Source organism: Haplochromis burtoni, unplaced genomic scaffold (assembly GCF_018398535.1).
Source record: "Haplochromis burtoni strain Fernald_Lab_line unplaced genomic scaffold, NCSU_Asbu1 Contig_8, whole genome shotgun sequence".
NCBI classification, from domain to species: Eukaryota; Metazoa; Chordata; class Actinopteri; order Cichliformes; family Cichlidae; genus Haplochromis; species Haplochromis burtoni.
Genome location: NW_024582369.1, coordinates 4,991,136 through 5,004,677, shown reverse-complemented (window position 1 = coordinate 5,004,677; position 13,542 = coordinate 4,991,136). Strand labels below are relative to the sequence as shown.

At 41.3% G+C, this 13,542-nt stretch overlaps 1 protein-coding gene across 1 annotated transcript; it reads right to left on the bottom strand.

Annotated features, from left to right (window-relative positions):
- Positions 1-4,502: 4,502 nt before the first annotated feature.
- On the bottom strand, positions 4,503-11,058 carry LOC102313196 (terminal nucleotidyltransferase 5A). Its single transcript, XM_005914267.3, has 2 exons — positions 9,913-11,058; positions 4,503-8,969 (listed from the first exon to the last, which is right to left on the bottom strand). The coding sequence occupies exons 1-2, from the start codon at positions 10,336-10,338 to the stop codon at positions 8,154-8,156; spliced, it is 1,242 nt and encodes a 413-aa protein (XP_005914329.1). The 5' UTR covers positions 10,339-11,058; the 3' UTR covers positions 4,503-8,153.
- Between the last annotated feature and the right edge of the window lie 2,484 nt (positions 11,059-13,542).

The window sequence follows — 13,542 nt, the reverse complement described above, 5'->3', positions numbered from 1 at the left end:
TTCATTAAACCACTCCAGGGCCAAATAAAAGTCTTCTAAACCAATTAATTCAGTTAAACAACAGATAATTCATTTTAAAACCAGAAAACTAAAGAAAAAGACTTTGTTTCGGCTTTCATCCACGTTGGCACTTTAGCCCGATTCCTTTTCATACTGTTTTGAAACATTTAACGTGTCCGTTAAAAAAAGATCGTATTCATTTAGAAACATATGTCTGGAAGAGGCTCACTGTTTACTTGCCCTCAACATGACCTTCACTATAATGTGGCTAGCGCTAAGCTATACGCACTATATGAATTAGAGCCTGGAGAGCCTGAAAAGAAGAGTGTGGTGAGACATTTTATATCTACCTAGACTCTGAGTAATATCTAACTCTGTAGTAAACAAATCTGTCAGCGCTTGTCTGAACACATAAATCCACATGTATTTTTTTCTTTATGCTTCTTTGATGGCGCTTCTTTAACTCATAGATGTGGTATTTTTTGAACATAAGTCTAATCTTTGAAGGCAGCTCATAGCTTGGCGTTTTTGAACAGATGTGGGATTCCCGCTGCTCTCTCCTACTCATGCATCTTGAACTAATAAGGTCACCTTGGATTACAGCTTCTTAAAGGAACAGTTTGACATTGTGAAAATACATTTATTCACTTTCTTGCTTGATGTTAGACGTGGAAAATACCTCCATTTTAATATCTGTATGTGAACTCTCATATAATAGCTCAACGCAGGACCAAGAGTGGAAGTTGAGAAACAGCTAGGCTCTGTTCAAGAAAAAAAACAAAACAAAAAAAAAAACAGGAAAAAAAACCAAAAAACTCTGAATTTTGTTGTTTAGAGACAAAGTCCAGGCAGGAAATGATTCTGACTGCTAGTGAGAAAATTCAAAATTACTTTTTACTTAAGTAAGCATTATAATCCTACTCAAATAGGTTAATAGTGAGCTAGTTGCATCATAAAAATACACCAATTAGCCATAATATTATAACTACCTGTTTAATATTGTGTTGGTCCCTCTATTGCTGTTGCTGATCCATCGAGGCATGGACTCCACCATACCCCTGAAGGTGTGCTGTGGTATCTGGCACCAAGGTGTTAGCAACAGCTCCTTGAAGTCCTAAAAGCTGAGAGGTGAGGCCTTTCAGCCTTTTTGTGGGTTGGTCTTGTTTGTCCAGCACATCTCACAGATGCTTGATCAAATTTAGAACTGAGGAATTTGGAGGCCAAGTCAGCACCTCAAATCTGAAATATCTTTGCTTTGTGGCAGGGTGCATTATCCCAGTGAACACAGTTTCCTTCTTCCCATGGTGGATACTGGTGCCAGGTGTTACCCAGCTAAGCGAACCACACGCACAAGGACATTCATGTAATCTAAAAGAAAACATGATTAATCAGACCAGGCCACCTTCTTCCATTGCTCTGTGGTCCAGTTGTGATCCTCACGTGCTCATTGTTTTCACTTTTGGCAGTGCAGAAGGGTAGGCACGCACTTCCTGACTGGAACAAACTGTGATGCATTGTGCATTCTTACACCTTTCTATCAGAACCAGCATCACCTCTTTAAGCAATTTGAGCTACAGTAGCTTGTCTATTGAATCAAACCACACAGACCAGCCTTTGCTCTCCACATGCACCAGTGAACTCTGGGCACCCATGTCACTGATTCACCACTGTTCCTTCCTTGCACCACTTTTAATAGATACTGACCACTGCAGACCAGGAACAACCCAAAGCTGCTGCAGTTTTGGAGATGCTCTGATCCAGTCGTCTAGCCATCACAATTTGCCCCTTGTCAAACTCACCCAAAACCTTATGCTTGCAAATTTTTCCTGCTGATGTGTTAGTTGATGCGTTAAACACATCAACTTTGAGGACAAAACTTAATTTGCTCCTTAATAAATCTCACCCACTAACAGTTGCAATGATGAATATAATCAGTGCTATTTATTTCAACTGTCACTGCTCATATTGTTATACTTGATGCATATTTAGAGTGCCTGCAATAAACATACTCATTATGTCAAATGGTAATTTCTCAATTGTTGATTCATTGATGTGTATGCATGTCTTTATACTGCTTTTTATATTGCTAAGTAGCTTGATGTATAACAATGCAGCCTATCTCCAAAATAATAAGCAACTAAATATTTCAAATAACTGGTACAGAGTACAAACTGAGGTATTTGCATCCAAAACATAGCTGTATAGAATCATAAGCTCATATAAAGTCGTAACATCGTATAACCATTTAAATAAAAGACATTAAACCTGTACTACAATAAAATACTTGATAGAACATACCAAGTTACATTCTCCTATCCATTCAATGGTGGTGGTGGTGGTGAGGGGGGTTTAAAAGTATTAGTAGGCCTAGTCATGTTCTGTGGCACCCCATGGCCCCCATCTAGACATGCCCCTGTTGTCACAAGCAAGTCAAATATGCCATATGCCAGTTTTTAAGGCTATTTTATTTAAGAGTGAGCCAGCTGTCAGAGTTTTTTTCTTTTCTTCTTATTTTAGTGTACAAACTCTTTTGTACACTGAAGAAACACATGGTACAGAAGGGTTGCTAACATAGTCATTTGACACAGCAAAATTGTAATTTTTAGTCAGCTAAAGGCATTGCTATTGTTTCAGTCCTTGCTTCCATAATGTATGACAGCTTCTGCTTTGTCTCTGTGAGATTTAAAGGGCTGTAAAGTGGCTTCTAATATGTTCAGAGACAGCCAGGCCGGTGCTTTTAATGGTTTCTAGCCTTTATTATTTATTAGGAAATAACACAAGGGCAAGTATTCTCCACACAGAGTCTAACAGCAATTTATGAGCTAGTTATGACATTTTATCCCACCGGGTTGTTCAATAGTCACTAAATGCAATTCACTGATTTGTTTTCATGGGCACCGTTTGTAGTGCTTTTGAAGGGACCTGAGTTGAACTGTTTTTGCTTTCATTTTTAATTAACATTTCATGCATTCACAAAAAATGCTTTCAACTGGAATACAAGAAAGGCTGCTATCAAAAAAGGGAAATTAATATCCATGCATAGAAACAAAGAGGTGGCATTTGGTTCCTATTTCATGCTATGCAGTGAGACCGGCAGCTGTCACTTCATTTAAAATATCATTGTAGAAGAAAAGAATATAAAGATCTGAATGACTCAATGTTTGATAGTTTCAAAAATAGTTCGTTTTTAGAGCATTTGTTTTCCTTACTGCAGTCTAACAGTGACTCCCTTCAAAAGAATTGCATGGCATACTTCCTATGCTCAGCCCACCTGTCAAGCTGCTCTGTTATAGCATGCTAGTAACACCCTTCCTAAGCTTACGGTGTTATTGGGTTCGCTATTTTCCTTGTTGTGCAACACAGTAAAGGCCTCAATCTGTTGTTTTCTTTAAGCCCGTTGATAAGGAAGTGGACTCCTTCTCTTTTCCTCTTTCAAGCGAGAGTGACCTAAAAGACGGGATGAGGCAGGTACGTGTTGCAGCACAATAGCCAGTAAATCTCTCCACAGCAGCCACACTAGAGCCCTGAGTGCATGGTTATGGAGGGAGGCTAATCAGCTTTTGGCAGATGGGCTAATGTCCTTACAGTGGCTGAGAGGGGGGCCTATATTTAGTGTCCACTCTCTCCTGCTTAACAGGGGATAACAGTGGCCCTGTTCTTCTTTCCATAGCTCATCCATTGCTGCTTAAATTCACCAAGAGACCAACTGAGGCAGAGATGAAGGGAAATGAGTGAACACAGAATTATCATAATAATAATAAACACCTAGAGTGAGAGCTGTAATCTCAAGTGACTCAAAATAGAAGAGTCAGTAGTTATGCACATCGAAATCTTTTCAAAAGCAGGCATGAAAGCAAAAGGAAAAGATAAAGAGGAGAAAACATAAGCAGAGTGTCAAGTAGAGAGACAGAAGAAAGGAAAAAGATGAAAGACAGAGTTGAGTAACGTTTTTTCCCCACTGTCAGCAGGGAAAGTGACATCTGGAGGCTGAAGCTTGCGGGCATTAGAGTGATGCAGACCTGGAGCCAATCCACTCAGCAAGTTACCATGTGTCCCTGGAGACCTGGGCTCTGCTGGTAGTAAGGTTTGTAAATTCGTGATACCTGCTTGCCGTTTCAGATTCACTTAAAGCTAATTAGCTTGGCAAACAGTGTGATGACGTTCGTTGATGCTCATCTGTGACGTCTCACTGAGGGGAAATCCTTCACGTTCAGCTGTTACTTGCTGGCAACAAGAGTCATGCACTTGTGTGGATGTGCGGGCACTTCAGAGCATTGACCTAATGAGGACTTTTCTCTTAATGTCAAAACCTGGACACCAAATCCAAATGCCAGAGCCGTTTACCTCGGCTAAACTAAAGTTCAAGGTGGTGAAACGTCTAATAATCATCATGCAAAGTGCTACTGCGGCTGGTAGTGTTTGTGATAAGAAAGAAAAATCTTAAAACATCTTATGTCCAGTGGGCTCCTTTTGCTTTTAATTAAGAAATTGCTGCACTTGAACACAATCATCAGATGTTTATTTTCAGGTTCAAACAGGATTGCTGTTGAAAACACTGAAAAACAATGAAACAATCTCTTTACAGCAACAGAAATCCACATGGAACAGCTCAGAGCAGAACGTACAATGAACATGTGTAAATGTAAATCTCAACCACTGTATTCACCAAAGCAGGTCTCCATCAGCCAAAACTAATACACAGAAAAGCACCTTTAAATTCAGTGACACAGCCTTGTCTGCTAATTCGTCTGAACACAAAGTGTACAAAAATAGAGATCGATAGAAAAATAGAAGATCTGACTTGTTTGAGAGAGAACATTCTGAGTGAAGTGCAGAATGCAGTTAAAAACTGGAAATGTACTCTGTCACTCCACAATTGTTATGAAAACTCTACTTTAAATCTCAGACGAAACGCTTTAATGCCTTTCAAATATTCGTGCATTTTCAGTTCTACTTATCTCATTATTTCCTCACTGAGACAAATTTCAGCAGCTGTTAACTGTGTTCTCCTCTGCTGGGGCCGAGCTCTGTTACGACACCCTTGCACACACAAACCAACTTCCACTCCTTTGACAAATTTAGAGCTTGTAGCTTGTAACACAATTGTTCCCTTTTTCTGTTACATGTTGTTTTATTTTAAAGCAGATACATTATGGCAAAATGCATTCGAACTGCATACAAAATTTCTTAATGCATTTGATAAAAAAAAAAAAAAATTAAAAGTGTTTTAAATCTTTTACAATTTTCCAGTGTAATTTTTTGAAAACTGATCGCCCATGTTTCAAAACTTTCTGTTAAACATGTGTTTGTTACGCAAAGGTACCTTGTAGAGTTTGTTTGATTTTAGGAGCTCTAATAGAGCAAAATCTTTGGTTGTATCGTGCATGTGTATGAGAACATGCATACATGTGATGTCATGCATGAGGTCCAGGGCTGGCCATCTGGCAGAATGGGCACTTTTCCTGTAAGCCAATATAAGCATTTGCATTTGGGTGGCATTTGGTTTTTCAACAACACGTCAGGAAAAATAGTCAGCTGGCCAAAATGGGTAGGAGTAAAAGGGAAGGCACTTGTGGAGAAAGCTGAAAGCCAAAACACAGATGCTAAGTTTGTCAAATTAAGGACCTGTGGGCCATAGTAGATGATTGTGGTGGCAGGTGCTGTGAGAAGAGGCCCAACAGCCGGACAGTAAACGAAATAAAAACTTGCAATAAGGAGAAGCTAATTTAATTCAGCGTTTTATATAGCACTAGTTGACTTGGCTTTACTTCAAGGCATTTTCATATTGCAAGAATGCACAAGAATCCCCGCCAATCAGACAATCCTCTGCGAGCAATCACTTGGTGACAGTGGAAAAGAAGAACTCCCTTTTAACAGGAAGAGAACTCCAGAAGAGCTAGGCTCAGTTAGAGGCAGCCATCTGCTGCAAGGAGGGGAAAAGGGGAATAAAGATGAGCACGGAGAGACAACTAACAATGGGCTGGCTTCTTAGCACTACATTTAGCATGAGGCGATGATAGTCTGGATTCAGTGAACCAATCAACACGGACCCGTATTGATGAACTTGGTAGACAAGATAGCTTTTTTTGAGTATTGTTGATAACATTGCAGTTAAATTATTTTGGCAATCTTTGGTCAAATTAATTCGGCTAGTATTTTCATGAATGATGGTGTAGCTTCCTAGCTTGCCAGTCATCACACCAATATTATAATGAAATCCATATAATTCGTAATTCTATGAAAGATGTTATGCCAACAGATAAGACTGCTGAAACAGTCATGTGAGACAGTGAATCTTTAATTTTCTCCCTGTTGAGCTAAAACCATCTTTAAATGTTGATAAGTTGTCTCAGTGGAAAGTTTTGGTTATTTTTTGTTAGCCAGCGTTTATCATTAACAGCGTTTTTAGGCAGTGAGCTTGCTGTTGCTCTTCTTGGAGCTGACTTTTCCTTGGCTTTACAGTTTATTGTCTACTTTCTCCCTCTCTCCCTCCCACACACAGGATGTCATTTGGGATTTTTTTAGGATTCACTGCAGAAAGTCGTGCATTTTTGCAGAGCCCCCTTTACGAAGTGTGCAGTTCCTCTCGCTTGCTCTTCATTCCCTTTTCCTCACTACAAACTTTTAGTGTTTTACGGGAGCATCACAGTTGATATACAGATTCAGGGGAACGCAAAGATGGGTAGAGAGTGACATGATTGTGGTGGGCGAGTTTAAGTGAAAGTGCTGGACCTGACCTATTTCTCACAGTTACGCCCTGATGAGATTGCTGCAGCTGATTTCATGCCATGAACTCACTTCAGCTTTTTAGACCTTAGGGAAATAGTGTAAACAAAGAAAGAAACTCCACAGGGTGCCTTTAAGTAAGCTTGAGTGGTACATCTGAAAAATCTGTTCTTTTAATTTGCATTTCAGTTTGCATCTGGCAAAGTGTACAAAAACACATGAAAATGTGTTTTAATAAGACTGTATTTTGAAATGCACAATGGGCATACATTTCTTTCTGTCACATTTCACCCTGCACATGAAATAGGTTGCTATACACTCCTTCACCTTAATTTGCAACCCATCTCTCATTTTAAAATAACCATGCATTATATTTTTATAAGTATTTTTTAGACACTCTCGCCACCCACCTCCTACAGATGATGAGATTATGTTGGTACTTCCTCTTTGGTAATCAGGATGTGTACTTATCCAGCAGCACTGCTGATAAGAGCATAATATTGAACCAAACACTGTTAAAAACATCAGGTGGTCCGATACCTCCCTCAGTGTTAGAGACCTTAGTCAGCATTGGTAAATTTTCTGACCATCAGTACATTCATAATCATTTTGAAAATGTCATGAGACAATTCAATACTACTCTAAGATAAAGAATGACAAAAAACAACTCTTCCCTTTAGGCTTTATCTAGGCACTTAAAAATGTATTCCTGTACAGAAATAAAGCATGCATTGTTTTGTTGTTGGGTTTTTTTTGTTGTTGTTTGTTTTTTTGTTGTTTTTTTTTGTTGTTGTCAGAGTTCAGAAAGAAAAACTTGAGTAACAAAGCAGATCTTTGGGTTGTAAACAGTACTCACTTCCTTTTTTTGCAATTGTCTTTGAAAACAAAGTTCCAGTCTCCCACAAACTCAGTGCAGACGGTAAATATGTGAATGAAAACATCTTCTGCGTCCTTTGCTGCTCTTTGCTCTTTGTGGCCATTTGTGATCTCATGTTTTGGTTTGCAATGTGAAGAAGATGTGCTTATTACACATGTCAAAACCCACAACACACCAGAACACTATCCTGTCCAGGCTATTTATGACTCAGAGCCTCAGCGACGGTTTGATCTACCAAACCCTCGAACTGGCAGGCCAGCCCCACTCACTGGCATCTCTCCCTGTGTGCTCACCTCCTGCTGTGGCATCCTAACCCGGGGGGAAAAACATTTCTTTCTCTTGCTGCTTTGGTCCTGATTCCTTGTCTTCATTTTCTTGCCTTTCCTTGATTCTCTTCTTCCTTGCCCAATCTTATCTCTTGCTTTCCTTTTGTCCTTTCCACAAACTTCCGTTCTCAAGGAGGAGATTTAAAAAAAATCATCACTCCTCCCTTTTATGAGTGGGTGGGAGTCCCAGCACTTACACAGTGGTGCATGGACATAAAAAAGGTTTAGTTACAGGGCAACCAAGTGGCGTACATGGGGTGCTGCAAAGAAGCAAGGTACTGCTGAGGAGGAGAGGGTGGGCATGAGTAGACAGGCTGAACCTGTGCTACGTAATAGTTGCTGAAGTTGCCATCAGAGACATATGGAGCCGGCTGGTAGAAGCAGGTGACATTGGCAGCATTGGGTATGGCATTCTGCTGGACCAGAACCCGAAGGGCCAGCGACGAGATGAGGCTGAGTGTCTGACGCCTCTCGTGGCCCATCAGGCACACAGTGCTCTCTTGCACCACATTGTACAGGGTGGCAAGGTAGTCATACTTCCTGTCCTCCAGGTCTACAAAGTGGTTCTGCAGATAGGACTCCAGCTTTCTCCTCTGCTCACTCACATCAGGAAAGTCTATGAAGAATCGCGAGCACATGTAGCGCTGCAGCAGTTTCATCTCGGTGTCAGAAGCTGCACGGAAACCCCGAACCAGCAGGTGGCAGTACTTCAGTAAGCCCCCGCCGCGTATCTCCTCGGGGCTCCTCGTGCAGATGAGGCGCTTGCGCAGGTGATCGAGGGCGGTGGGGAAGTCACCATAGACACTTTCCCCAAGGATGGTGGGGTGGAAAGTTGCAGCCATTGGGTGCTCCGAGCACTCGTAAAAGAGGAGGAGCGAGTCCAGGCGGATCTGGAAAGAGTCCACGCTGAACTCAAACTGCCGGCGAAGAGAGTCCACAAACTTGAGCTCCACATTCTTGCCACGGTTGTTGGACAGTGAGATGAGACTCCAGCGATCTGAGTCGTTACACACCTTCACCATCTTCTGCACATAAGCCTCCTACAAACAGACACAAAGTAAAACATGAAAAGTTTCTACACAATAGGAATCATGATCTTCAAGTAAATGTCATATTTTGCAGGCTTTAACCAGCACACTGAAATCATCAGTGAAAACTTAAAGACACTGTTGGAACAAAGAGAGTGGACAACAAGGGTTTTATACCCACTTTATATCCACACTAGAATTCTATATGCCCTCTACCTTTTTTATTTGTGTGTCATTAAGGGCTTACAAAAAGCACTGCATTATAAGATGAGTAACTAATTGTATATATCAGCTCAAAATCATTCAAAAACTCGAGGACCTCCTTCAAACCCTCTCTCACAATCTCTCAACTCCTCCTCCTCCCCCATGTCCTTTTCACAGCTGTGGTAAAGTGAAGTTTTTGCAAAAAGTTTACCAAAAACTTCTTCTTTTTCTGACCGTGACCTGCTCACCAGATGAACGACTGCATTCTGGGTCAGCAACGGAGATATAATGTGTTTTGACCATAGTTTGAGCAACAACTCCACATTAATGTGCACCAGATAAAAATCTCTGTCTGGCCTTTTACTCATCATGTTTTGCTGATCACATCTGTTGGTGGGCCATTAGTAGCCTGGGTAGTCCTTGGTATCCAGGTAACTGAGGGCCGACTGATTAATGTGGATCTGACTCCAATTGGATTAGACAGAATCCTCTTTGAACTGGAAACCAACCTTTTTACTATTTGTAGGCTTATATCTCTATGCTGCACTGACATATTCAGACTTATTAGAATTGGGTGCATTATTAAATCTAAAATGTATGCAATGACTGAGAAATTTTAACTAATTCTGCTTCATGTATAATTCAGGAATTGAGTAATTTTGAAGCTCTGCATTATATGCGCCAGTGCTTCACAGTTCTCATAAGAATCATAATTTGCTCCGTTTGTGAGTCACATTTCTTCATACACTACCTTTAAGGTCACTGGTGTGATCTTTTCTTTATTCACCCCCTCGGGCAAGAAGTCTAGAAGTGAGTCCAGCACTATATCTTTCACTATCTGAAACTCCATCTCCCCTTTCAGCTCGGCGCAAAATATTAAGTCCAGATCTTTCCATCCCAGACCGCTGTCCTCATGCAGGACGTAGCTGGCTGCCGATCCGTTTAACCGCACCTCCCGAACATGTATCCGCTTCTCCTCCATGCGGCTTCGGACCACCTTGACGATATCTCGTGGCTTCACCTCCAGGGTCGGGAAGCTCCATCGCCCGTGAATGGGAATGGAGCCCGTGAGGATGGTGTCCAGCCGATGCACTTGCTCCCAGTTGAGCACGCTGAGGTTGATGCTCTCCCCGTGCGAGTAGCTGTCAGCTGCAGCGCACTCAGCGCTCTCGATCATGTTGACAGGAGGTAGAGGAGGATGTAAACGGCAAAACTTTCCACTAACTCCGTCCGGAGCTGCGGCATTAGCCGGGGGCAGAGTTCTGTGGAAATGACCCTTAGGAGCAGAACTCTGTCACACCAACAAGACCGTGAACGACAAAACGTCTTTACGCATGACGAAGAGAACAGGTCGGGCGGCGTTGCCCTACTTCTTACATAAAGTCTGCTTCTCCAGACAAATTCAGTTCATGATCTTGTCAAGCTTTCGCAGGCAGACTGCGCGCTCCGATCCGTCTCCGTGTCTAACCTCTGGACAGCGGGTGTCAGCTGTGTCGGTTCTTTCTTTCCGTTTCAGCTTTTCGCGACGTCCCAGTAGTGCTCTGACGCAGCTATCTCAACCGAAAAATCCACTGGAGAAGTTTTACTTCTGTCTTCTTAGACTCGCTTTTTGTTTTTTGGTTACGCACAGCTTATTGCGTATCCATGCTGAGCAACTTTACGCTCCGTTTTTTTGTTTTTTTTTTGTTTTTTGTTTTTTTTTACAATGCGCGTTTCCGATCCCCACCTACTTTTCAAAAGCGGTGAGCGACTGCTGTTTGTCTTTTACATTTTGGCCGTTTTGGAGCTCGCTGATACTGCGCGATGCACGGAGGTCCCACTCCACGGCTGCTGGAGAGGTTGTGAACAGATCATTTCCAGTCCGAGAAGTGATGGGGCGGCTCGGTTTGATTGACAGCCCACACCAACTAACACCACCCCCTCCGCTTCCCATGGTTAATTTCAGTGGCTTCAAACTCGAATGCTGAGGCGTGCCTAAAGAAGAATAAAAACTTTTAAATTAAAGTTCTAGCCTTCAAAATCGGGGATTCGTATCCACAAACAGTCACTTTTACTCAAAATCCCATCATTCCGGAGATGCAGCCAGCCTACACTTGTCTTCCTGCAGAGGGGAACCCTGGTCTCACTGGTCCAGTATCAGCTCCCCCTGTTCAGTTTGACATAAATCTATGCACGTTATCAAAATCGGGTACTTAGAATTCTTTCCAGCCTTCCAAACAGATAAATTTGTGTAAATTACACAAATATAAAACACTACAATTTTACTACTACGCGAGGTTTCACATGCACCCTCTCTAGAGATGTTTGTTTTTTCTTCACTAGTTATCATCTTATCTCCAAAGTCACACATCGTGAAACAACATTTAATGCGCAAATTTAACAACAGTTTCTGTTTTATTTGTCCTCTTAACACCAACATGAATGTTTAATTTGAGCATATATGTGCGATGAAAGTTGTCGGTCATGTTCTTGACTGCGGTCCAGCTTGGGTATGGGCCACCGTCTCTCGGGTTAGTTGTCATAAAGAATCTGTCAGTGCGGAGCTGGGCGCGCATATCTGCGTCACTGCAGACGAGCCCATAAACCAGCTTATCGCAGATTACCCTCTATGTGCAGTGTCACACACGTTAACACCGACACACAGGAAGATGCGCTGTTAGCAAGTGCACTTTCACACATGAGGGTGAAAGTATTGTTATCCAAGAATTGTTTTTGTGCATGCGCAAAAAGCTAAAACACCGAAAAGAAGGAGAAACGTGATGATAACCGTGAGCCAAGTTTTGAGTAAGACTGAAGCAAAGATCCAATAACATCTGTCAGAAAAAGGGAGGGATGTAAATATGAAAACACTACATTTTACAGAAAAAAAATAAGATATTTGTATCTGTTTAAAATCTATTTGTTATTTTAAAGTCCGACATATGACTCGAGTGAATAATCCATGTCAGTTTACAATCTGATAGGCAGCATTGAGATCAAGTTTACTTTAACTATTCGCCTCAGTATCATTGTCAGTCGTTGATGCAGTGAAGCATATGGCAGCTGCTTTCACTTCTTTGTATTGTTGATGCATTAACAGCAGCTACTTAACATTTAAATAATACGGGAAGAATCACATTTATGTGCAAATGCAAAACTTTTAGCATTAGTGCTGCTGCTGCATTACAGGAAATACTGTGCCATTATTTCCACACTGCAAATACAGTACGTAGCTCTGTAGGTTAAGACACAACAACAGCAGGTCAGTCACACTCTTCACTTTCCCCATTCACCATTTAGCTCAGTTTAAGCCTTACTGCTTACTGTGAAGCAACTACTTACCTGACCTTTGACCTGCCAAGTGGATGACACCGGATTGGTTTCCAATGTCTAACGACTATCCAGGATTTCAGACAGACCGCATGCCTGGCTGCTAAACTTATCTCCATACATGGAAACAAATTTATGCACACAAGAGTATCTTGAGGTGTGCACTAAATTGTAACCTATCTGTTTATGTGTGAATTATTATTGCACAGTGCCCTCTTTCTATTCAGCAACATGACAGTAAATGAATCAGAGAGTTTTTTTATTAAAAAATTCAGATGCAGACACATGAAGAAATCTCGGCACCCAGGATTCTGATCACACTTAAAATATCTTTCCATATCTTCTGCATATTCTTTTGAAATGTTTCCATGTTTTCCTATTAACCCACTATGTCTTCAGTCCCTCTATCCTTTCCTGCTCTTTGCTCATCCTCTTTCCCTTTCCTGTTTTTACCATTACTACACGTGGAAGTTCATTAAGAGATTACAGTGAAGTAGTTAGGTGAATGTCCATCCGCTCGCTTCTTCCCACTCTTATTTTCATATATAGCATGCTGGATCATTTTAGTATCTCAAAGATTTTCCATTAAAAAAAGAAAGAAAAAAATTTCCACATTTAACCCACATGTATTAGCAGCGTGCAGGCCTGCTGACCACCTCCAGATGTAAGACATTGAGACATTGTCCTGGTGAAGGTCACATTGACAGGAAAATTAGCCTGGCACAATTATGATGGCAGTTCTGTGAGTAGCTGCAGACATAGCAGCAGGGTGTAGTAAAATAAGTAAAATAAGCGTATTAATGTTGATGAAAGACCTCCAACCATATGGGATATTTGCTGTTTTGGTTTTCTGGGTGTTGGAGAATCTCCAAAAATACCACAGGCTGCATGAAACTGCTAGGCTGAATGAAAGTATTCAAACCTATATGCATTTATAGTGCACCGTGTGAAAATGGCAAAAGTAACCAAAATACATTTGCAAGATTCAACACCTTCCCCAGGCAGCCAGGCATAAAAACTTTAGGCTAACAAGATAATAAGGTAACAGGATAACAGGCATAAAGTCTACTGT

Excerpts from the sequence above, each read along its gene's own strand:
- LOC102313196 (XM_005914267.3), bottom strand. The coding sequence starts at position 10,338 with ATGATCGAGAGCGCTGAGTGCGCTGCAGCTGACAGCTACTCGCACGGG. Across the intron at positions 8,970-9,912 it reads TCACACCAGTGACCTTAAAG|GAGGCTTATGTGCAGAAGAT; the intron begins GTAGTGTATGAA and ends GTCTGTTTGTAG.